The 24,146-nt window shown below is 43.1% G+C and overlaps 5 protein-coding genes across 7 annotated transcripts; 2 read left to right on the top strand and 3 right to left on the bottom strand.

Annotated features, from left to right (window-relative positions):
• Positions 1-702: 702 nt before the first annotated feature.
• Positions 703-3,988, top strand: LOC9642487 (subtilisin-like protease SBT3.13). Its single transcript, XM_024660761.1, has 10 exons — positions 703-833; positions 884-981; positions 1,045-1,236; positions 1,288-1,399; positions 1,462-2,017; positions 2,060-2,154; positions 2,490-2,604; positions 2,657-2,846; positions 2,895-3,412; positions 3,626-3,988. Exons 1-10 carry the CDS (start codon positions 703-705, stop codon positions 3,986-3,988), a joined length of 2,370 nt encoding a protein of 789 aa, XP_024516529.1.
• A 4,973-nt stretch (positions 3,989-8,961) lies between these two features.
• Positions 8,962-10,123, top strand: LOC9642488 (proteasome subunit beta type-1). The gene is made up of 7 exons (XM_002986874.2): positions 8,962-9,088; positions 9,138-9,245; positions 9,302-9,383; positions 9,453-9,582; positions 9,633-9,775; positions 9,832-9,918; positions 9,984-10,123. Exons 1-7 carry the CDS (start codon positions 8,991-8,993, stop codon positions 10,056-10,058), a joined length of 723 nt encoding a protein of 240 aa, XP_002986920.2. The 5' UTR covers positions 8,962-8,990; the 3' UTR covers positions 10,059-10,123.
• A 2,145-nt stretch (positions 10,124-12,268) lies between these two features.
• LOC9642489 (E3 ubiquitin protein ligase RIN2) lies at positions 12,269-14,992 on the bottom strand. Of its 2 annotated transcripts, none has more exons than XM_002986937.3 (12): positions 14,489-14,992; positions 14,349-14,426; positions 14,205-14,291; positions 14,033-14,154; positions 13,870-13,966; positions 13,706-13,817; positions 13,495-13,652; positions 13,307-13,444; positions 13,182-13,249; positions 12,990-13,127; positions 12,471-12,936; positions 12,269-12,401 (listed from the first exon to the last, which is right to left on the bottom strand). In XM_002986937.3, exons 1-12 carry the CDS (start codon positions 14,726-14,728, stop codon positions 12,351-12,353), a joined length of 1,755 nt encoding a protein of 584 aa, XP_002986983.2. In that variant the 5' UTR covers positions 14,729-14,992; the 3' UTR covers positions 12,269-12,350. The 2 variants fall into 2 exon arrangements, with proteins under 2 accessions (XP_002986983.2, XP_024516564.1); XM_024660796.1 differs by having other exon boundaries at positions 14,497-14,578.
• A 79-nt stretch (positions 14,993-15,071) lies between these two features.
• LOC9642928 (DNA-directed RNA polymerase III subunit RPC8) lies at positions 15,072-16,417 on the bottom strand. 2 transcript variants are annotated; one of them, XM_024660809.1, is made up of 7 exons: positions 16,199-16,417; positions 16,035-16,130; positions 15,895-15,982; positions 15,766-15,829; positions 15,628-15,697; positions 15,485-15,574; positions 15,072-15,424 (listed from the first exon to the last, which is right to left on the bottom strand). In XM_024660809.1, exons 1-7 carry the CDS (start codon positions 16,319-16,321, stop codon positions 15,380-15,382), a joined length of 576 nt encoding a protein of 191 aa, XP_024516577.1. In that variant the 5' UTR covers positions 16,322-16,417; the 3' UTR covers positions 15,072-15,379. The 2 variants fall into 2 exon arrangements, with proteins under 2 accessions (XP_024516577.1, XP_024516576.1); XM_024660808.1 differs by having other exon boundaries at positions 15,072-15,434.
• A 33-nt stretch (positions 16,418-16,450) lies between these two features.
• Positions 16,451-18,740, bottom strand: LOC9642929 (probable amino-acid acetyltransferase NAGS2, chloroplastic). The gene is made up of 10 exons (XM_024660807.1): positions 18,449-18,740; positions 18,316-18,403; positions 18,008-18,207; positions 17,798-17,949; positions 17,367-17,718; positions 17,209-17,306; positions 17,046-17,157; positions 16,815-16,974; positions 16,690-16,762; positions 16,451-16,635 (listed from the first exon to the last, which is right to left on the bottom strand). The coding sequence occupies exons 1-10, from the start codon at positions 18,737-18,739 to the stop codon at positions 16,491-16,493; spliced, it is 1,671 nt and encodes a 556-aa protein (XP_024516575.1). The 5' UTR covers position 18,740; the 3' UTR covers positions 16,451-16,490.
• Between the last annotated feature and the right edge of the window lie 5,406 nt (positions 18,741-24,146).

Below are 24,146 nucleotides of genomic sequence, written 5' to 3' on the forward strand. Positions count from 1 at the left end.
AATGAGCTTAAGAGGACAGGTTCAGGGTACTTACCAGTCCAAGACAGCTGTAAATATCTAATCTTTCTTTGTTCACATGGCAAAAAATTATTTTCTCGAAAGTCTTATTTGAGATGAAGTCAGTCTGCACAAGTTGACAAATTATATTAGTTCAGTTTACAAAGTAATTAGACATAATTATTATGATTATTGTATTACCTGTCCTATCTAGATCAGTAAATTATAGATGAAATCTCTTCTTTCATAAGACACACCAATTACTGAGAAAGAACAGATCAAGAGTTCATCCTTAGCTCTTGCAACTCCATTTAACTATGGTGAGCAATGGAAAGTATCCTATCACAAGCTTGAAACCACTCTTTAAACCTTTTGCATGATCTTAATAATATTTCATGAAAAGATCTGTAGCACAGGAGTCAATCATTTTTGTCCACTTTGACGACCTTTGGATAAATGCAATGTTCTTGACAATTTCCTCTGAATTAATCGTATTTCATCTCATCGTAGAATAAGAAAAGGTGACCCAGTATGAGCTTTGCGTCAGCATTACACACATTCATTCGGCATCTCTAATATAAATGACAACACACTACTTTAAAGGTTTCATGGCGCACTCCATCATTGTATACTTTCTTCTGAGTTTAACTGCCATTTCAATCTCTCAGGTTTTAAGCCTTTCTTCTGTGTTCGTAGTGTTAGCCCATGGCTTTGAATTTCCAGGGACGAGATCACGGAGACACTCACATTGTCTATTTGGGGAATGTCGATAAATCCCTCCATCCAGAAGCTGTTACTAGCTCTCATCACGCACTCCTTCGGGATATTCTAGGAAGGTAAAACTTTGATCATAAAAGAAAACTTCATCCAAATTCGTTTATACCAGTGACGAGGCTGCTAGAGAATCACTGGGTTTTAGCTACAGGCATGGATTCAGTGGCTTCTCAGCTCGACTAACAGAAGAACAAGCTGCTAAAATTTCCAGTAAACATAAATTTATTCCAAAGTCTATCCTTCTTTCTTCTTTTTTTCTTCCCAAAATTGCAGGCCTTCCAAATGTGTTGTCCATCTTTCCCAATAAAATCCGCAAGATCCACACCACAAACTCATGGGAGTTTCTCGGCCTCTATGGAAGTGGAGAGAACTCCTTGTTTGGTGCTAGCGAATCTACTGAATCATCTTGGCTATGGCACAACACAAAATATGGCAAAGACGTTATTATCGGTGTCTTTGATTCAGGTAAATCCCTCTTCCTTCTTTTCTTATTTGTAATAATATTGGTTTTTTCAGGAGTGTGGCCCGAGTCCAAGAGTTTTTTGGATCACGGCATGAAATCAATCCCCAAAAGATGGAAAGGAACATGCGAAACTGGAGAGAAATTTAACGCTTCTCACTGCAACAAGTAAAATATAAGAAATCACAAATTCTAGCTACATGCTAACTCGTTAATTTTTTATCTTTCAGGAAACTTATCGGTGCCAGATTCTTTTCTCACGGCCTACAGGATGGTCCCGAGGCTTATGCAAAAGCACACCGAGAAATTCTTTCTCCAAGAGATGTTAATGGCCATGGAACTCACACGGCTTCCACTGCCGGAGGCCGATTCGTGAGAAACGCAAACTGGCTTGGCTACGCAAAAGGCACTGCAAAAGGTGGCGCTCCAGACGCACATCTCGCAATCTACAAGATATGCTGGAGAAACATCACGGATGACAGGGTCGGCTGCCCAGACGCTCACGTTCTCAGTGCATTTGATATGGGAATCCACGATGGTGTGGATATCATTTCTGCGTCTTTCGGGGGTCCAGTGGGTGATTACTTCCTTGATTCTACGTTCATTGGAGCGTTCCATGCCATGCAGAAAGGCATTGTGGTGGTGGCTTCCGCTGGAAACAGTCAACAAACTCTGGGACCTGGCTCAGTGGAAAATGGAGCACCCTGGATCATTACTGTTGGAGCGAGCACTCTTGATCGAGCCTACTTTGGAGACCTTTTCCTTGGCAACAATGAATCATTTCGGGTATTAGTGTGAATTTTAATTCTAATTTGAAATGGTTTCCAGGGTTTTAGTTTCACGGAGAAAAGATTAAGAAAGAGGTGGTATCATCTTGCTGCGGGTGCCAATGTTGGTTTGCCAACCTCCAGCTTTTCAGCCAGGTAAAACAATCATCCTTAATGCTACGAATTAAGATGATATTATTAGGCAATTGTGCTTGAGTGGGTCTTTGGATCCCAAGAAAGTCCAAGGAAAGATTGTGGCATGTTTGAGAGGGCGGATGCATCCAGCGTTCCAATCTTTAGAAGTTTTTAGTGCTGGTGGAGCTGGGATTATCTTTTGCAACTCGACTCAAGTTGATCAAGATACTGGAAATGAGTTTCTTCCTTCAGTTTATGTTGATGAAAAAGCTGGAGAAGCCATCTTTTCATATATAAATTCTACAAGGTAAAAATGTTTATGTTTTGTATTTTATTTAGCCTTTTGTGCGTGCTAGGTTTCCTGTAGCGCAGATACAACATCAGATTTCATTGACAAATCAAAAGCCTGCTCCTCTCATGGCAGCATTTTCATCCTCTGGTCCCAACCTGGTTGATGCAGACATACTCAAGGTATATTTTTATTGTTATTTTGTTAGTTGTTTTGAGACTTTTGTTCTTTCAGCCTGATATTACAGCTCCAGGAGTACACATTTTAGCAGCGTACACACAATTCAATAACTCTAAAGTACCATATAAACTTGTTTCTGGAACCTCTATGTCTTGCCCTCATGTAAGTGGGATTGTTGCGCTACTAAAGTCCTATCGTCCAACCTGGAGTCCAGCTGCAATCAAATCAGCCATAGTAACAACAGGTAATTTACAACTTGAAAAAAAGTTATATACATATTATTCCTAAACAGGTTACTGGTTTGATAATCTTAGTGAATCAATCAAGAATTCATCACTAGCTCCCGCATCACCCTTTGATTTTGGTGGAGGGCATGTAAATCCAAATGCCGCTGCACATCCTGGCCTAGTATATGATGCCGATGAGCAAGACTACATTGGATATCTCTGCAGTCTGGGATACAACCAGACTGAACTTCAGATCCTCACGCAAACTTCCGCTAAGTGTCCTGACAATCCCACAGACCTCAACTATCCATCCATTGCCATCTCCAATTTGAGCCGCAGCAAAGTCGTGCACAGGCGAGTGACGAACGTGGACGATGATGCGACAAACTATACGGCATCTATTGAGGCACCGGAGAGTGTGTCGGTGTCGGTTCATCCATCGGTGCTGCGGTTCGAGCACAAGGGCGAGACGAAAGCATTCCAGGTGATATTTAGAGTGGAGGACGACTCAAACATTAATAATGATGTTTTCGGGAAGCTGATATGGAGCAACGGAAAGTATATGGTCACTAGTCCCATTGCAGTCAGTTTTGGATGAAGTAAAATTTCATGTGCATGCTCAAAGTAAAAAGGTTGATATATTTGTGTTTTGAATTGAAAAAGGCCACAATTATTCAGACAAAGATTCTAAAAGTTTTTTTTAAAGAAAATATTAGTACATTCGGATAGTGAAGAGCCCTAAAATTCAATGCTGCGGATGGAAGCTCCTGCCCGTTGCAATCCCAACTGCGTGCAGGGCAGAGATTACAGGAGAATGTGGGCCAGAGAGATTGGCCGCGCAGGGTCTAGCGCTATTGTTTTGGCATCCAAGAACAAATCCAGGAAGAAGAATGTGGAGGACGATTTCGCTGCATACACGACGGCTGCGTTGCCTCTGCTAGAGGAGTATACTGCCGGATACAGCATGGCTGTGCTAGAGAAGAAGAAGAAAGATTTGTCATCCAATCTGGGAGCAAAGGAAACTTTGCAGCATGAGAAATCTTCTTCCAAAAAATCCTCGCTGGAAGAGTTTCTCAAAGGGAAAGTTCGACCATTGGACGAGGCGAAGAGAAAGAGGAGAAGGAAGACGAGAGAGTGGAAGTTTGGGAAGGCGACTTGAGCCCAATGACCGCCGAGGAGGAGCACAAGCTACTGGCTGAAGCTGAGAAGGAGCTCTCGGAGCTCAAGAAGATGCATGGAGAGCGTTCCATTTTTGAGAATCGCTCGAAGCTTGGGATCGAAGAGGACGATGACGATCGCGTGGAAGTTTGGAAGGGAGATAAAATGGAAGCCTGGAATGAAGAGGAGAACCCTTCCACAGATGTTTCTACGAGTGACAAGGAAGATCGAGCAGGAAACAAGAAAGGGACAACAGGAGGCAAGACCGGACAACCAGGAGCAGCAGGACATGAATAACCAACACGAGCCCCACGAAAGGAATCGCTGCCACTCCTGCAACTCCTGCCATGAGGAGGAGGAGGAAGAGCAGGGCTGATTGAGCCGCTGCTGCAGCTGCTAAAGGAGCCTTGCTCTCAGATGGTCGACGAGACACTGAGGTGGCACCGCACCAGGATCTACTCGTCGTAGCATTCGTGGTGACACTGGCAGCATTTTTGTAACCAGCTCTTATTGACCTCCGAGGATGGACCGCAAAAGCTTTACTAAAACAAATTTGACTTGCTCTAATTTACTTGGACGACTTAAGATTCCTTAAAAATCTATTTTAATATTCCATCTGTGTTATGCTTAAATGCAAGTAATCACTAGCAGTCACAGCTGTCAAAACACTCCACAATTCCAAGGCCACTTATAGCCAGTGCTTCACTGCACACATCCAATAAATTCCACCCAGCAGTGCTAGGAAAGTGTTTGGGAGCTACTTCTCAATAGTACTTAGTCTTGTTTTTCATTCTACCAAAGAACTATAGCTTTTCTCATAATTATTTTCACTTTTGCATCATTTACAAAACTTACACTTTACAAATGTCACTCAAAAGAGGTTGTTTATAATAGCAATTACACAGTTAGTTTGTCTCAACTCTTGCAATATTGGAAGACAGAAAAAAGTCCTATCACCATAGTTGGGAGAAATTCTCTCACCACACCATGAGGCATGAGATTGTTAGTGATGGAAGTAGCTAGAGAGGGTCCATAGAAAAAGGCCAGAAGAAGCAAAGAGAAGGTTGAGGTTTGTTGAAAGTTTTGTGTGGATAAGAGCTATCACAATATAAGGTAGATCCAATTAAGTCCTTTAGGGTTTGATGCCCTTCTCCTAACAATTGACAGGCATGAGTGCTCACATCATCTAACAAGCTATGGGATAAATTCAAGGCATGTGTGAAGACCAAATTCATAACAACTATGAAAGAGCAATGCAATATAGATTGCATGAAATGTCGATAGTACTCCAAGAACATGGCAAGAAACTTCTGACAACGAAACAACAACTAAACAAGTTGTATGCTATGCATGCTTGAGGAAGTTGAATTACTGAAACCAAAATGAAAATATAGAACAACTTCACATATTTATCAACGTCTTGAATGCAATATAAAACAAAAAGAAATAAACAATTTATTCTTTGTTGATGGAGTCAAAGGCACAAAGAAACTATACCCTTTTAACACACTAATAAAGTATGTCATAGCTATGACATGAAAGTCTTAGAGGTCAAATGGACAGAATAGTGAGTACTCTTCTTATATAGACTAAACAACTCACTCAACATTTAAGCTATTGGTACCAATTACAGAAACATGCACCTTGAATCTGCAAGAAAATTCAACACCTGCCAAGGTCGTAAGGAGAGTTGAATTGCTTATATGGGACGAGATAAACATAATACCCATTCAAGCTTTTAAAGCTGTCGAAAGGGTCATGCATGACATAAAAAATTGCGAAGAACCCGCTACAAGCCAGAGATCACGTCACAGTGAAGAAGTAGGCAAGGCGCGGCTGCTGGCGCTACACACCGCACAACGCCAAGGGCATGGTGGTGAAAGTTGACAGGGAAGAGATCGTGGTCCGGGTGAAGTTTTGCAGCTCGCAGGACCTCTGGGAAGGGAGCCCGGATGAGGTGGATCTGGTGGGGAGTGGGTTCACAGGTTGACAAACAAGGATCACCACTACTTGGGCAGTCGGCTGTCCTGTATCGGGATCATTCACAGCATCCAACACGATGAAGAGCCACGTTCATTGGCTGCGACATGCTCTGGACTGGAGTTCCAACCATGCTCGCAAAGATCCAGCCGCTCAGAGTTGGGCAGATGGTGTGACTAAGCTGCTGTGCTCGGGGAAGTCCACGGTTTGAGTGGCCGTGCAAGAAGAGGAGCGGCCGGATCACCAGGATAATGCCCAACGGCTGCATGGTTCTCTTGTCGCAGCTGGACATCGAAGGAGCGGTGGTTTTGGGGGCATCACATTAGTAATAGAGGGAGATTTTAGATAGATGGTGTTTTAAAAAAGGCTTGTTGCACATAAATTGTCCAAAACAATATGCAATCCTCACTAATATGGTAGAAACTTGTAAAGTTGGTTTAGATGGCTTGTGAGGCTTAAAGATAATAACTTACCTGGCTTACAAGGATTAAACTAAGAAGCTATAAAATTACCTCTAATAGATCATGTGTTTGGAAAACATATATAGTCTAATGACCTGAATCTATTGCAAAAAGTTATTCTCACAACTTTAAATGATCTCTCTCTATAAGTGAATGATTAAGTCCTTTCAAGAATGATTGGCAGAAGAATAATATATAAAAGTAGACATTGTAGAAATGTATTTCCTATTGAGTTTTTAAACTCAATAACACCATTTGAAATGCCTCTACACAAGAAAATCAAAAGTATCATAATGTTGTTATACATATCAACACCAAAAAATGCCTTTGTAAAATAATTATAACTAAAGCACTACCAAATATTATAGAAGTTAAAATTCTACATAATAGTTGCAAGGAAAAAAAAGTCCTCCTACCAAAATCTCTTTAAAACCAACTAACATAAACATACCATTCATACTTAAACGGAAATTATTTTCTATAAGGTTTGTATTCTTTATAAAAATTTGCAAATCTCGAAAACAAACACTACAAAATGTAAGTATCTAGTTGCCAAGATTAATTTTCAGCCACACTTGCACTTTCTAAAGGAACATCAAAGAAATAAATGATAATATCCATCAAACAATGTGCAAGGTGTGCTTTAGAACCATAATGTTTACATGAAAAATATTGTATACAAGGAAATTCTCTAGGATTCATGTCACCAATGCAACAAATTTTCTATTTATTAGTAAAGCTGGATTCCTTGCTAGTATCATGTAAATTCACTATCCTAAAATGATATATAAGAATATTCTAAATATATCCTTAGATGTAAAATTCTAAAAGAAACCAATTGTTGATACATGTGGCATATTATTAATTATTATATTTTATATTATTACAAGTTAAATCTTTATATTTTGAGTTTTAAGGGTCTACAAGTATCTTTAGTTGTAGCATTACCATCTTCCAAGTGCTTGCATTAATCCTTGTAGCAAGGGACCTTGAAACCATGTTGTAAATCCATGTGTGTAAATATAGTTTAGTTTTAGAAGAAAGCCACAAATTTGTTGCAAATGGTTAGTTTTCTTGTTTATTTGAATAGTACTTACTATTATATATAGTTTTTTATTTAATAAAAATATAATCATATATATATGGATTAAATTTGAAATAAATAAACGTGCCAGGAGATATACTTTGAATTAGAATACTTGTACAAGGAGGAAGGTTTGATGTGGAAGCTACATTAGACCTAAGGCAAGTAACAGTGAGTTCCAAATCTATCTAAAGGTGGTTAAGATGAAGCACATTAATTTCATCCTTCTCCCTCCAGATTCTTCCCGATTCTTGGATTCCTACTTAGGGCTCTCTTGATCTTCGGCAAGAAATTTGTACTAGAGTGGGAATTCCAGGTGGAGCATGGAATGTAGTGGGTGGTGTGCCTCCAAAAGCATACTGAACCAAACCACTATCATGTACAAAAGCTTAAACCAATTAATTTTGACGGTAGAATATAAAGGTGTTTAACAAAGTTTATAAATTCTAAATGCAAAAATATCCCATTAATATCCAAGCATATTACTTCGCTAAAACTATTAAAAAGTCTTTAAAAGTTTTTTTGTAAACATTCTAGAAATCAAATCATGTGCTATCTACAGTAAAAATTAAATCGATTTATAATTGCATAATAAGCTTCATAAAATCTTATGTTATGTATATTAATAGCTAGTTTCAGTTTCAGTTTCAGTTTCACTACTATGCTTTAAAAGAATCATGTGGGATTATGAATGTGCAAACTATATGTATAACCATTGTTGAAAAACCATGTTCACCTAGTTTTATTTTATTAGAACCATATGTTTTTGTGAGAGTTACAAGAAAAACCATATAGAAAGTAAAATGAAAACAATATTCACGGGAGCATGAGCACTCACGCCCATCAATCACTAGGAGCATCAACTCCCCAAGGAATCGAGCTTATAATACGGCAGCTATCATCCACACAGAGCCTTCAACAAAGCTCTTCCTTCTCTTCCTCACTGCTTCTGGCTTTTCTTTTCCTCCTCGGGTGTGTTGCCAAGTTTACAACCCCACCAAGTGGAAGTTGGATCCTCTCCGACTACTTCCATCACTGACAGTCTCACACCTCAGATGAGAAGCATGGTGTGGTGAGATAAGTTCTCCCAGATATGGTGATAGGACTTTTTTTTCTTTCTTTCAATTTTGCAGGAGTTGAGACAAACCAACTGTGTAACTGCTATTGTAAACAACCTCTTGTGAGTTAGATTTGTAGAGTTTAAGTTTTGTAAATGATGTACAGCTGAAAATAATTATGAGAAAAGCTATAGTTCTTTGATAGAATGAAAAACAAGATTGGATCTTTATAAGGGTATTGTCAGCACCCAGCGTGATCTCTATCTCATACAATGACAACCAGCACAGCATGAACGTATGGAAAGGAATTGTCTCAATGCAAATGCGGGAAAGTTTAAATCAAACTGTCCTGCTGTGAGCAGCCCGTAACTTGTGCGAAGAGAGAGATTTGTTGTCCTAGGGATTAGGGTTTGTGGAAAAATGGCGCTCCTAGTGGCGAAGAGGACGAGCGCGGATGTAGAGATGGCGCGCGGCGTCAAGGAGCATGCGACATGGAGCCCCTACGAGAACAATGGCGGGTGAGTGATCTTGGATCGCGCTTTGCTTCCCGTGGACGGATTTTCGCAGGACTTGCGTCGCGATTGCTGGATCGGATTATTGCATCGTCGCAGCTGACACGAGATTGTCGCTTGGCTACAGCATACTGACCAGAGGCCATTCTAAGCTGTTTAAGCTGTAAGTTTTTCTTGGGTTTGGAAAAAAATGTGATTTTTCCTTCCTATCTTTCGCAGCTCAGACACTGCGGTCATGGCTTCCTCTGGCTTCCAGGCCGATGTGAGAACTCTGCAAAAGAATCTAGAAGCCCGGCAAAAGGTTCGTTCCTCTTTGTTTCCAGATTTTCGCCTTAGACCGCTGCTTTTTTGTTTCTCTTGGTAGTAACAGGGTTACTACCATCAGCACGGGAAACCAATGTCTTGCCCAGGGATGGCGCAGCTCCTGTCGAACACCCTCTATTACAAACGCTTCTTTCCATACTACAGTTTCAACGTTCTTGGTGGTCTAGACACCGAAGGTACGTTTGGAAGAGAGAATCAAAGTCTAAATCTTTGTGGAGGCTTGTAGGCAAGGGATGTGTCTACACTTATGACGCTGTTGGTTCTTACGAGCGGACAGGATATAGTACCCAGGGAAGCGGTGCAGAGTTGATAATGCCGATTCTGGATAACCAGCTCAAGTCTGCCAGTCCTCTCCTTTATCCTCCAAGGGTGACAAATCCTTTGCGATTCGTTCTTCTCTGTTGCTGACTGCGGGGAGTTTACAGGAAACAGCAACGCCCCTCACGGAACAAGAGGCTCTGGAAATTGTCAAGGACACTTTTGCTTCGGCTACCGAGCGCCAGATATACACCGTTCGTATTGCGTTTTCTGGGTCTCGCGAGCTTGAAACTCAACGCAAACTTGTGTGGTGTTGCAGGGAGATGGACTTGAGATTGTTGTCATCAACAAGGATGGAATACACAAGGAGTATTTAGACCTCAAGAAAGATTAGGCACTCTCTTTCCACGCTGTGTTGAGTCTTACGATATATTTCATGGACAATTGTTTCATCTCTCCCTCCCCCTCGTATCGATCACACAAAAAGAACAATAAGCTTTATCATCTGAGGCCCTGAGGCAATCGACTTTTTCATTTGGTTTAGGGTTGACAAAAAAACGTTAAAAAACTGCAAAAGGTAACCTTTTTTGTTTCCGTTAACTAATTCTAACTTAATCATCTGTAAATCTTTTTTTTTAAAACAACCTACAAATATTTCTATTGGCATTTTTATATTATTACAAGGTAAATTTTTTTTGAATTTGTAATATTTATTTATTTTTAAATTGGAAGAAAAAAGACTATTAGTATCATTGGCATTATCAGCTTCATATGTTTGCATTAATCTTTGTAGCAAGGGACACCAAAATTATATTATACAACCAAGAAAGACCTTGTGAGCGATTTCTTCTTGGATGCTACACTACACCCTTTTGGAGCGAATTGGGGTGGTTCGAGTGATTGTTCCATAGAACTTCCTGGGTTATCTCAACAAAGTCAAGTCTACATTAACTTGTGAAAACATAATAGTTGTTAGCAGACACCTTTGATAAAACTAGTCTTTCTCAAGAGACAAGAGAAAGAAGATGTTGAGAAGACAGATGCAAAAGGCTATTTATGTTCCAAAAGAGGAAACTTTCATCATCCAGATAAATGGCTATAGGCTTCCACGCCTAGGAACTCTTCATCCAGGGGCAAGAGCAAGGCGACAGTCATACAGCCTTTGTTCTTCACTGCCTTGGGAATTAAGTCTTATATTGGCTTTTATTTTCAGGGCTGCTTACTTGCAACACCTTTCTCCACTGTTTAAAAAACGCAAAAGAATATAGGAGGTGCCTAGCAATCCCTCCAACGGTGCAGATCTACATATACGTAATCCTAGCAGGCTTTGTGAATTTCTATGAGAAATGGAGATCCTCAGTCATAGACACCATACTCTCAATTACACCATAGAGATATAACACTTCTCACCACAAACACCAACAACTAGGAGAGGATTGCATTGAGGTTCTAACCCAGGATGTGACAAGGAGGTGTGGGAGATGGATAGGAAGCCCAGGTCAGAGACTGAAGGCTTGACCTGGAAAAGTTCAGCAAATGAATGGCTCACAAGATCATCAAAACAACCTATTGTAATCTGTTAGTCTCACTGTAAACAACTAATGAATTATTAAATGAAAACCATCTGCCACCATCACTAATGCAAGTGGGATTAAGTGAATCAATCAATAGTGACCTGCTGCAGACCATCCATGGCCGTTGGATTGAAAAATGTTATAGCCAGCCATTTACCTGTACTTGTTCTTGAGAACATATGCACTCCACTAAAATATTGCTACATGTTTTAACCGCTTAGGCACAACCTTGTGAATGCTGATCAAGGGTTACGTGCATACTTGTAATATCTGAAAAGTAATATTAAAATTTTAAAACATAAAATATTTAACTAGAGAGTCCTTAAAAGAAAAGAAAGGCAAAACATTAAATATTTTATCATGCAATAATATAAAGTAACAAAACATTATTATGCTAATATAAATCATTTGTATATTAATTCATTTTTAAATAAATAGTGAATATTTCTAGAATATTCTTACATAAGTGTATATTTTCTTAATGGATATACCTAAAATATTCTAGCATATTTTATCATCTAACAACCAATAGCTAACACAATGTTGATACCGTGTGGAATCAGATCATCCGCAATGGACAGGCAAGGTTTCTTCACTGCGACGATCCCTCCATTCAGCCTGGCGTCATAGACAACGCTCTCATTGTGTGGTATTTATTCAACAAGATTTACATGGTCAGTTTGTCGTCTCTCATAAACTAGCTTCCCACGTCAATGATCAAATTGCTATTATGGATGTTGGGTTGTTTGCTTTGAATGCTTTATTCATCTTTGTTCTGTTTTCTTGTGTGATCCGTCATTCTGCGTTGACAGTAGGGCACACATAGGTGGTTCATTCGGTGTACAGGGCGTTGAGCAGCATGGGATTTCTGCTGGGTGTTCTTCAGGTAAACAGGTAGATCTCAAGAGACGCACATTTAGTATGGTGCTGATGCATCGGCCGTTTAGGGTAGGACACTATCAAAAGGAAGAAAAGGGATTCCCTCCTAAGCATTTAAAATCGTCCGGTCCTGTTCCTGTTCTTCATCCTATCGAGAAAAACTAGAGCTTTTCTACCAAAACTATTTTCAGCTGTGTGTCATTTACAAAAAACTTACACTCTACGCATCTCACTCACAAGAGGTTGTTTACAGTAGCAGTTACACAGTTGGTTCGTCTCAACTCCTGCAAAATCAAAAGAATGGAAAGGAAGTCAGTGATGGAACAAACTAATCACGCGAAAAACTATCATACCTGGACGATACGATCGTCCGAGACATGCGGAAGAACTTCTCTCACCATGCCCACCATGCTTCTCATCTGAGGCGTGAGACCATCTGTAATGGAAGTAGCCGGAGTGGATCCAGCTTCCACCTGGTGAGGTTGTAAACTTGGCGACGCGCCAGAGGAGGAAGAGAAAGGCCAGAAGCCCCAAGTGGTAGAAGAAGGTGGCGAGGAGGAGGAAGAGGAAGAGCTTTGTTGATGGTTTCGTGTGGACGATAGCTGCCGCATTATAAGCTCGATCCGGCTGAGGCCCCGTGGAGCTGATGATGCCGAGCCTTCTCCTGGCGATTGACGGGCGTGAGAGCTCCCGGAACCGGAGAAGTGTCGCACCATCAACTCTAGCCTTCCGAGGCCTCGAGAGTTTGAAGCGGCGTTGTCAGAGGAGGAGGACTGCCCAGCTGCCACCGTCGTCCATTCCGAATCAGATCCAGAACCTCTACATCGACGCATTAACAGTGTCAAGCTTCGATGACGAGCAAAGGTGCCTACCTCCACAAACTCGCCGCATTGTGTTGGCTCGTTCTCGTGAAGCTCTGGTGGGAACGTCCCAGAGTTCTTAGATTTCCCATGAAAAGGGGCCTTCGACAAGTTGGACATGAGTATGTGTCTGCGAGGCCTTGATCTAGCCTGCACAGGGCCAAGTTCACACACATGAGAACATTCTTAAACATGAAAGTTTACCATGAACGCAGGCAAGAGAGGTGGAACAGATGAGCGCATGGAAGTCTCTTCGCTTTCACCATTGGCTCCTGAAAACGATGGTTCGCTTTCGTCAGTAAAGTGGAATGCTGCTGTTAGACACTAACTTTACAAATAGCGCAGTCGTCGTCATACGCCAGGAGTTCCTCTTGCGTGGCGTCCGGCAACGCTCCTTGCAACGTGCTCATGGCCGTGCGCATCCTCATAAATCCCTTAATTCGTTTGAGGATTGCACTTAGAAGTGCCTGGAAAAAATGGAAGTGAGTGTACGTGGAACCAACGAGGTCGTTCTTACCCGGAGGTTGAGAAACAGAATGGCATCGACAACTTGAAAGGCAAGGCCCCTCAGCCACCAGATATGAAGGCAGTGTCCCAAAGCCAAGAACAAGCTCAAAAGGTCCATGCCAAAGCTGAAGTTACGAACTATCATTCCCTTCCACTCCCACGACGCACCTGGTCATAATATCTGTCAGCCAAACAAAGTGTAGCAAAGCCAAACACAGCACCTGCGACTGATCGATCAGATGATGGCTGCAAACCATTCGTTGCAGCGGGAGAAGTGTCTAAGGACTGACGCTGCCATGTATCCAATAGTTGCACCCCATGAACTAAAACAGCCTGGAATCACGACAAATGAGAACCAACGTTTACAAAGAAACACTACTAAGACCTGCAACGTCTCAAACGCAATGCTCAGCGGTTCGAACAAAAGTAGCATGAAAGTGCTTATTCCCGTGTCCTTGAAAACCACGAGACACAATTGAATCCTGCGACACCAGAGAATTACAGCTGGTTAGCATGAAGTCGAAACGTGCGAAAACCGTGAAGCTCACCAGAACAAGTCCGAAAGTAAAACCAGGACAAGCACCGAGAAAACACGCAGATGAGCATAGACTGTCGCAGTTGGAGAAGCATTTAAACGGTCCAAGCGATCCCTCGCAAGACCTTGGAACATCTAGAAGAACCAGGTTACGTTACGGCGGTAAAGATCCATAGTCCCCATACCTTAAGGAAACCAAGCACGGCGAACCACGCGAGCCAGAGAGCTATTTGCATCATCTCGGGCTGGACAACCCAGGTGAGAAAGAGTCCCTGTACATCAATGAATCGCTTTAACTTTAAAAAGCCTTTGCAAGGAATCTCGCCTACCTTGAAAAGGACGTAGTTGATCATCCGTTCCACGACTTTCTGAGTCTCCAGGAGCGTAAGAGTACCAAAGAAAATAGTCTGCACAAAGAAGTAGAAGGGATAAGCAACGAAGACAATGGAAAAAAAAAAAGTGCTCAAACCTTCATACAAAGAGCTAGAACAACGAAGAAGTTGACGAGGAGATTGGCCAGCAGCACGATTGTGAGAGACGACTGAAGCAGCGATTGGAGCAATTGAGCTGTGTCGACAGGATCAAATGCCTTCTTGTCCACGGAAATCCCTGGCAAGACCTTCTGGAGGACCGAATTTATCCTCCACACAATCCCGCCCAAGCTAATCGCCGTATACATGGCCACAAACGATCCATAGCCTCCAGCCATGGTCTCGAAATCCCTCTCAAACAAGAAAGGAGGAAGAGAAAGAAGAAGCTCTACATTCGGATGAACCCTATAAACCCAGGGAGCTGAGGTAGCTCCTGCGATGCCGCGATTCTACAGCGATTCTAGCAAATCTTTCTCGCGGCAATGGCGACCGCGATGCGAAATTTACCCGCGACGATCGATCGCTGCGCGCCAGGCCGCGGAATCTTTCCTCCTCCGCCCTGGAAATAAGAGAGGGGAGAAAAACCCTTCGACCTAACAGTCCACTCGAGACTATTTCACTTCTTCCATTTTCTATATGGTGACAAACACACACATTGATTGGATCCTTTTAAATCCTCTCTGGATAAACTTTGCCTCTATTTGTGTGTCACAAGTGAGCGCTTTAAGTTATAAAGAAGAAAAAGAGACAATGCAAAGCTTGTGAGCTCTGGGTTTTTCTTCTTCTTCTTCTTCGTGCTTATTTGGATCGTCGCGAGGTAAAAACAAAAATTCATCTTTCACGCTTTGCGTTGAAGGATCGCTGCAAAAATCATCGCTGAGCCGGGTGAAAAACTTGGAACCAAAAAATCTCTCATGCTTTCCTGTCTCGAGTGGAAAGTTTGCTTCTTCTGTGTGTGTATCTTTTGTTGTTTTTTTCATCGCTAGCTATCACCACCATGAGACGAGCCCGAGTCCGTCGGAGTTTATATCTCCCTGGAATGATCTGGATTAGAGAACAAAAAGACATTCAAGCTTGGAATTTTTCTTGCTTACGATGACTTCCATTGGAGCGAAAGGTTGAGCGTCTCTTTCTTGCTCCAGAGGAATTGGGGGATATCTTACTTTTAAAACTCTAAACCGGACCTGGAAGAACGAAACAGTGAGTCCATGGCTTAGAAAATAGTGATTCCACTCACCTCTTCTTCAAGGTCCATGAACATCTCGTTTTCTTGGTAGTTCCACACCCATAGTTTCTCGTTCTCGTCACTGTTTGATATTTGATCGGATCAGCCTAAGAAACGAAAGCAAAAACTGGATTTTTTGCTATGACTTACAATTTAGAGGGCTGCTGGAGTTGATGGTGAGGCACGATTATGTCTTCGAAAAAACCCATCGACACTGGAAACACGAAAAAATCCCTCTATCAAACCAAGAAAAATAAGTTCTTTCGAAGGGAAACTTACAAACCAGCCCATTCTTGTCGCATTTCTTGAGCTTCGCGACCAAAATCTCTCCTGGAAATGGACGAAACATGACCAGCTGAAACTCCACCTGGAAATCCCCTTAAAAATTCGCTATCTTTCGAGTAAAGGAGATTGCTTACAGTGTAAGTCGGAGCTCCATCGCCAGGGAAAACAAATCCCCCTTCGATCGATTGGATATCGTACAGCGACACGCACAGCCCCAGATCCTTGACGACCTGGAAATATATAAAAACCAACAATGTAGCTTCAATGGGGGAGATTATCGCCGGCGATCGACACGCACCTTGTCCAGGAACAATCTGTGGATCTCGAGCGTGATGGCGTCGAGCAGCGGCAGCACGAGATTGGCGGGCGGGATTCGCAGCGTGTCCCGCAGCTTGGACAGGACGAACATCCTTAAAACCATAAACCCTAAAAACCTATCCACTGGCCTTTGCCTAGTATAGCGACCTTTGGATAGGTTTAGCGCGTGCGAGCACGAATGGAGTTCCTATCGTAGTGGTAGGAACTTCATTTTTTAAAATGCACGTCGGGATTTCGAATCTCTTTACGTTGTTTTTGTTTTTTTTTCTCTTTTATCGCGTGATACGAAGAATCCCATTGCACTGAGACAATAGGATTTTCATATAGTACTTGGAGCCTCGCGAGAGATTGACTTTGGAGCGTTTAGCAGCCGGAAGGTCGTCGATTGTACACTCTGAAAATCCGCGATGCACAAACCTGCGAGCATTCTCTCGTTAGTTTCATGCGTTTTCCATTGTCTTGCGAGCTTACCAGTCGGCAGTGCGCGTTGTTAGGAGAAAGAGTTTCTCCAGTCCGGCCCTGGCAGCTTTTCTTTCGATGTAATCTAAAAGAAAATGAAAAAAGTGGTTTTTGAAGAAGAAAAACTTGAAGCTTACCGAGAAGGCTGTCACCTTGGCCGTGGCCACGGCACTCCGGAGCTACTGCAAAAGCGGCAACTTCTCCTGATTTCTCAGCAGGGTATGGGAAGAGCGCAGCGCATGCGATCAAGCATCCATCTCTTTCCACCACTATGAAATCGTCAACTTCTTGAATGAGCTGAAACAGAGAAAAGGTTACATGAGAAAACGTTACATGAATACCAAGAAGAGTATAGAGGAAGAACTTGCCTGCTGTTTGCTTCTGTGGACGAGGATGCCATGCTCTTCCAAAGGACGAAGAAGTTGCTGGATGCCCAAGATATCAGAGCTTGTTGCCGAGCGAGTCCCTTCATACATATCACTGCAGCACAACAGTTGGATCGGGAAAAAGAAATCAAGAAAAATGTCATACTTGGAAATCATAGTTCCAATTCCATCTCGCGTGTAAAACTCGAGAAGGATTGCACCTTCGACAGTACAATCCAGAAGATGAACACGCGTAACACCGCCCTGTTGGAAAGTTAATAGTAAACCAGATGCACGAAAAAAAAGAGAGGATAGAAAGCATACCCGACAAGCGAATACAGCTGCAGCCAGTTCCGAAAGATGTGTTCTACTTTGTCTTTCCCGGCCGCCAATTGCAAAACCCGAGTTTTGATCCGTATGTGAACTTGCCATGGGACTTCCATTTGAGAAAGAGTCAAGTCCCAGGCTTATGGAGTATTTTGCTCCAGCGACAGCCTTGACATAATCAGCAGCAGTGTAACTTTGGCTCGTTTGAGTTCTGATCGCTTGATCTGCTTGCTCGAGTGTCATGAACTTGACAACACTGTTCTTCTCGTCCACAATCGGACCGTCGACCAGACAGAGCAACTTATCGGCCGTGAGGGCTGTTGCGCAAGAGGTCGCTACTTCATATGTACTGCAAAAACGCTACCAAAGTATGAGATCAAACTCCAAAAGACTACTTATTCGATGAACCTTTCCCATCGTGGACATACTTGCAATTCAAAACGTCTCCAGAGCTCGAGTAGCCAAGGTTGCTAAGGATCACGATGCAGTTGCAATCCAACCTCTCTTTGATGCGGACGATATCGAGCTTCTTCACTTCTCCTGTAGCTCCAAAGTCGACTCCATTAACAACACCTCTCCTCTGAAAGTTTATAGAAAGTCTATAGGAGGAGCAAAGGTCTAGAAAAATACACACTTACCTTAGCCGATAGAAAGTTTCCTCCTGCAACGCTCAATCCAGCCCGTGCAGCTCCACCATGCCGTCGCAACACAGGGACCATTGGACCTCTTGAAAGCTTCGCTTCTATATCCACGAGGATTTTCCCTGCCGCTTCCATCGAGGCTTCAAGAGCGTTAGAGTCTGTGACTCTGTAGGCTCCAATGTAGCAAGGCTCCTGACCTGGAAGAAACTCCCATTTCTTAGTAGACACAATTATAATGCGATGACTACAAGAAAAACTTGTTTTTCTCAAGATCCTAGACAAGAAAGAGCAAGAAGAAACCTTACCCCTTTCTCGGAGAAGAGCATCGATCTGGATATGAGTTCCAGGAACGATCACAAGCTTGATGCCGAGTCCATGTAGAAGAGAGATATCCTATAGAAAAGATGAAATGCCATGCTATGGTTTCTACAAACATACCTGAAGAACATTGTCTAGAACAAGACGATTGGCGATAACTTCACCAGGGATGACGATCACGAAAGTACTGCCCCGATGGCCTTGAATGTATGGCCAGGCTTCGCGAAACCAGCTCACATACTGCCTCTGCTTGTCCATTGTCATGGCAATCCCCTCGCCGCTGGCGCTCATCGCAATGCAGCGAGCTGTGAGCTTGAGATTGGTGGCAGCGCGCAACCATCCAGCGCCAGTGCCGCCAAACGAGCTCGCGTTCTTTGCTCCGGCGTGCACAGCGCCCCCGCACAGCGGCATGGTCGCCATCATCCGCCCTAGCTTGAATTAACTGGTTTAAAATACATTACTTTGATTAAGTCCATTAGCTTCATAAACTGACTTAAAGCAATCGATGGCGATGGCGCTGGAAATGCTGGATTTCTTCTCCATCAATGCTGGTAAATTTTCTTTTGGTGACCTATAGGAGAGCTTTCTCCTAGCTCAATTCATCTCTTCTTCTTGACAATAGCAGATGAGGAAGAAGAGCCAGTCAAAAACACTAACTAGCTCTTTTAGTTGTTTTCTGCCTTTCGGTATTGCCATTCTCTGTAAGTAGAGCTTTCTATATTTCCAGAGGCTTTTCGTTATCGATTTGTAAATCATAGGCACTGTTGTCATAGCAGACAGTTCTGCAATTCGTTCCATCCCCGGCAATTCTCGCAATGTATCCAAGGCAGCCAATTGTCCTCTTTCGTCATGCTGCGCGCTGAAAATCTCTTGGATCAAGAAATCCTCTCGGAGAACCAGTTTTGCAGCAGTCCCAAGGACTTCAAGTAGAAAAGTCTACCGAGGAAAAACAAAGGGATTATACTGCTCTCCTTCTCTGGTATTCCCACTTTCCCGAAAACATCATTATCAATGTTTGAGTCGTCCTCCACTCTAAATATCACCTGGAATGCTTTTGTCTCGCCCTTGTACTTGAACCGCATCACTGATGGATGAACCGACACCGACACACTCTCCGGTGCCTCGATAGATGCGGTGTAGTTCGTCGCACCATCTCGGAGATGGCAATGGATGGATAGTTGAGGTCTGTGGGATTGTCGGGACACGTAGCAGAAGTTTCCGTGAGGCATTGAAGTTCAGTCTGGTTGTATCCCAGACCGCAGAGATATCCAATGTAGTCTTGCTTGTTGGCGTCGTATACTAGGCCAGGGTGTGCAGCAGCATTTGGATTTACGTCCCCTCCACCAAAATGAAGTTGTGATGCAGGAGTTCCTGATGAATTCTTGATTGGTTCTCCAAGATTATCGAATGAGTAACCTGTTTTGTTTTGAAGTGTCATGAACCATGAAGGTTCCAGATGCAAGTCGGTATGGTCCTTCGGAGTTATTGAATTGTGCGTGTGCTGTTAGAATGTTTACTCCTGGAGCTGTAATATTGGGCTGAGAGAACAAAAGTCTTTAAAAACTACCAAAAAAATAGCCTGGATCAATACGGTTGGGACCGGAGGATGCCATGAAAGGAGGAGGCTTTTGATTTCTCAATGTTATTTGACGCTGCATATCCGCTATAGGATCTCTGCCAGGCACACAAAGGTAAGAAACAGAAAGAAGAACGAAGATTTTACCTTGTAGATTTGATATATGAAAAGATGGCTTGTCCAACTTCTTCATCGACATGAATTCAGGGAAGATATTTATTATCAGGATTTTGATCGACTAGAGTGGAGTTGCAAAAGATAATTCCAGCTCCGCCAGCTCGATCAACTTCGCGTGATTGGAACCCTGGCTGCATCGGACCATGCCCGGACTTTCTCGGGATCCAAAGACCGGGTCATACACAATTGCCTGCAGCATTAATAGTGTTCTCAAATCCATACATTAAGATGATATTTTACCTGGCTGTAAAGTTGGAAGTTGGCAAACCACCATCGGCTCCCGCAGCAAGATGATACCAGCTTTTTTAATCTTTGCTCCGTCATACTAAAACCCCGAAATGATTTATTGTTGCCAAGGTAAAGGTCTCCAAAATAGGATCGATCAAGAGTGCTCGATCCAACAGTGATGACCCAAGGAGCTCCATTTTGCACAGAACCAGGACCCAGAGTCTGCTGCGCGTTTCCAGCAGAAGCTACCACCACAATGCCTTTCTGCATGGCATGGAATGAACCCGATCGACAGTGCGTGCTGGAAGTAATCGCCGAATACGCAGAAAGCGTGAGTCTGGAGCGCCACCTTTTGCAGTGCCTTTGCCAGTTTGCGTTTCTCACGAATCGGCCTCCGGCAGTGGAAGCCGTGTGAGTTCCATGGCTGTGAACATCTCTTGGAGAAAGAAGTTCTTCGTGTGCTTTTGCATAAGCCTCGGGACCATCTTGCAGGCCGTTGGCACCTATATGTTTCCTGAAAGATCAAAGTTGAAAAAATTAAAATTCACGTGAGTGTTGTTTTGACTTGTTGCAGTGAGAAGGGTTGAATTGCGCCCCAGTTTCGCAGTTCCTTTCCATCTTTCGGGGATTGGTCGGAAAAGCTTTCCGACTCTGGCCATACTCCTGGAGAAAACCAGTAAAAAGAAGAAGAATACGAAAAATGAACTATGAATCCAAAACACCGATGATGATGTCTTTGCCAAATTTTGCTCTCCTCCATAGCCACGATGATTCGGTAGCTCCGCTAGCACCGTACAAGGATTTCTCTCCATTTCCATAGAGGCCGAGAAACTCCCATGAGTTTGTGGTGTGGACCGTGTGAATTTTGTTGAGAAAGACGGACAACACGTTTGGGAGACCTGCAGTGTGAGAAGAGGTTGACTTACATTTATAAACTTCAAGTTTTTCATGTTTAGCCGCTTGTTCTTCTGTTAGACGAGCCGAGAAGCCACTAAATCCATGCCTGTAGCTAAAACCCAGTGATTCTCTGGCAGCCTCGGCACTGGCATAAACGAATTTGGATGAAGTCATACTCTTTTCTTTTGTGATCAAAGTTTTACCTTCCTAGAACGTCGTGAAGGAGTGCGTGATGGGAGCCAGTAACAGCATCTGGATGGAGCGATTTATCGACATTCCCCAAATAGACAATGTGAGTGTCTCCTTGATCTCGTCCCTGGAAATAGAATATAACGCAAGGGCTTATAAATTATAAGTTATGCTACTTAAGAACCTGAGCGATGGAAATCGCACTTGAACTTAGAAGGATGAATAGATAGATTGAGAGCGCCATGAACTTGGAAGACTTCTGTTGAAGATTTGTATATGATAATTTATATTGGAGGTGTCCTTGTGTAACGCGGTCACCTTTTTTGACGACTAATTCAGGAGAGTCCGCTCGTGATGCTAAATTTAAGAAGCAAGAAACATTCATACAACGATCTGGTGCTGTATGTTCGCTGCAGGGAAGCTGCAACATTGAGCTGAAAACATATAAACTTAACGATTTTCTTCTTTTACCTTGTTGGCCTCGCCAGCTTTGTCCACAAACTTTTCTATGAGCTAGCCAGGGCTCTAGCTTTCCTCTTGCCAGTCTTCTTGAATGCGTTGCTGAAGGAGCCCTAGCTCCGTCAGTCCTCATCTCAGCATACGCATTCCCAAGTGTGGAGTGTTCGACAACTGTGGCTGCCATGGATTACTCGCATTTAAGCGTAACACAGATGGAATATTAAAATAGATTCTTAATAGATAACATTTTTCTTCTTAAAGTAAGCCCTAGTCGTCCAAGTAAAGAGTAGCAAGTAAGTTTGGCAAAACCTTGGAGGCCAGTGGGAGCTGGAGCTGCAAAGATGCCGCGAGTTCCTCCTCCACGGTGCAGTGCCACCTCCTCCTCGACAAGCAGGGCAAGCAACGCCTCCACGAGCAGTTGCTCCTCGGTCACCACGAGTAGCAGGGTCTACACTGGCACCACCGAGCTCGCCACGATCTCCTCAAGCGGCTCCTCGTCCTCCTCAGGCCGTGTCACCACCACAAGCGGCTCCTCATCCTCTTGGGGCAGTGTCACCACCATGAGCACTGCCACAAGAGACTCCTCCTCCTCCTCGGGCAGTGTCTCATCGTCCGCTAGCACCACCATCTGAGGGCAAAGCTCCTCCTCCTCCTCCACGGGCAGTGTCTCATCGTCCGCTAGCACCACCACCATCCACAGGGAACTCGCGGATCATAGTTGTATGGCTTTCCAGTCCCGCAGCAAGATTCTGGTCCGTTCTGAGAGCCTGGAACGATCCGTAACTAGAGAAGAGATATAGGATGCCGGTTACCATTGGACGGAGTCCCGAAAGCTGGCTCGCAGCATGTCTACGGTGATCCTGAGACGCTCGTTGTGAAGAATTGTGATCCAGTTATAGTCGATGGGGCAGCCCATGGTGTCGTGGTCATTGGGATCCGTGCTGGCGAAGCTGGTCAGGAACTCGGGCACCATGAAGTTGGCCGCTCTGAAAGTCGTCGAGAGGAACTATACGAGGAAAAGTATTGGTGAGGTTAAATGTTCTCCACGACGTGGGGGATTACAGTGCGCTCCGCTTCACGAACCGTCCTGTTATCGCGGAAGAATGCATATCTGTTGTTGTAGAGGCCCGATTCCTCGTTAGGCAAAGGCCGGTGATCTTAGCTGTTAAAAATCGCGGGTGAATAACCAAGTAGAAATGGAAGAGATGAAATAACCAACTTACCAAGAGATTGATTCCCAAGAGCATCTCTCACGAGCCACTGGATCTGAGGCATGAGAGGGTATGGGTCTGCCGAGATCCACTCGAGTTGGCAGCCCTCCCTCCTGCAAATTCGAGACAACAATTCCCAGCGCCTGAGCTGCGGATCGCCCAACAGAAGATGAGATTCGAGCAAGGAGAATGATATTACCGACGACATCCAGCATCAGGCGCCCATCCGAGAGCCGCCGCTTGCAGTAGGGCGCCTCGTCCTCCACTGGAGGTTCCCGACATTGCCCCAATCGTCGCCAAAGCTGAAGAGCACCTGTGGCCGCCGCCGCCGCCTTCGCGCTGCCCCTGCGCCAAAATGCCGCACAACACAGGCAAGACAAGCGATGGAAACCTCATCGATCTTACAACCCGCCATTTTTCCCGATGAAAATGGTTTAGGGTTCTAAGTTTTAGCCCGGCAAGATAACTCTAACTCAGAAATGAGTTAAAAGAGTAAAGTTTAAAATAACAAATATAATATTAAATATTTTTAGAATATCAGATATATTTAATATATTTAAGAATATTTTAGGTATATTCACTAGCTCCTAAAAATGATACAAATCGTTGGTACTTTATATTATTACAAGATAATTTTATGTTTTGAATTGCAGAAAAAACTCTAGGAGTATCTTTAGTAGTAGCATTATTAGCTTCCAAATGTTCACATTAGTCCTTGGAGCAAGGGACACTGAGACCATGTTGCAAAACCATCTGTGAAATATAATTTGTTTTTATAAGAAAGCCATAAAAATTTGTTGCAAATGGCTAGTTTTTTTTTAATTATTTCTCAATATTATTTACTGTCACATATAGCTATTTTAAATTATTAATTTTTTTTTGATATACCAGAAGAAGAGATATGTTTGAAAAAATAAAAAAGCTAAAGTAAAAAAGATGAGAGCTCATACAAGGAGAAAGGTTTGATGTGTAAGCTACAAAGGGCAAGTAATGGTGAATTTGGATCTATCTAGAGGTGGCCAAAATGAAGCACATTATTTTCATTTTTCTCCCTCTAGATTCTTCCTGATTCTTGGATTCC

This window comes from Selaginella moellendorffii, unplaced genomic scaffold (genome assembly GCF_000143415.4).
Source record: "Selaginella moellendorffii unplaced genomic scaffold, v1.0 SELMOscaffold_77, whole genome shotgun sequence".
Taxonomy (NCBI): Eukaryota; Viridiplantae; Streptophyta; class Lycopodiopsida; order Selaginellales; family Selaginellaceae; genus Selaginella; species Selaginella moellendorffii.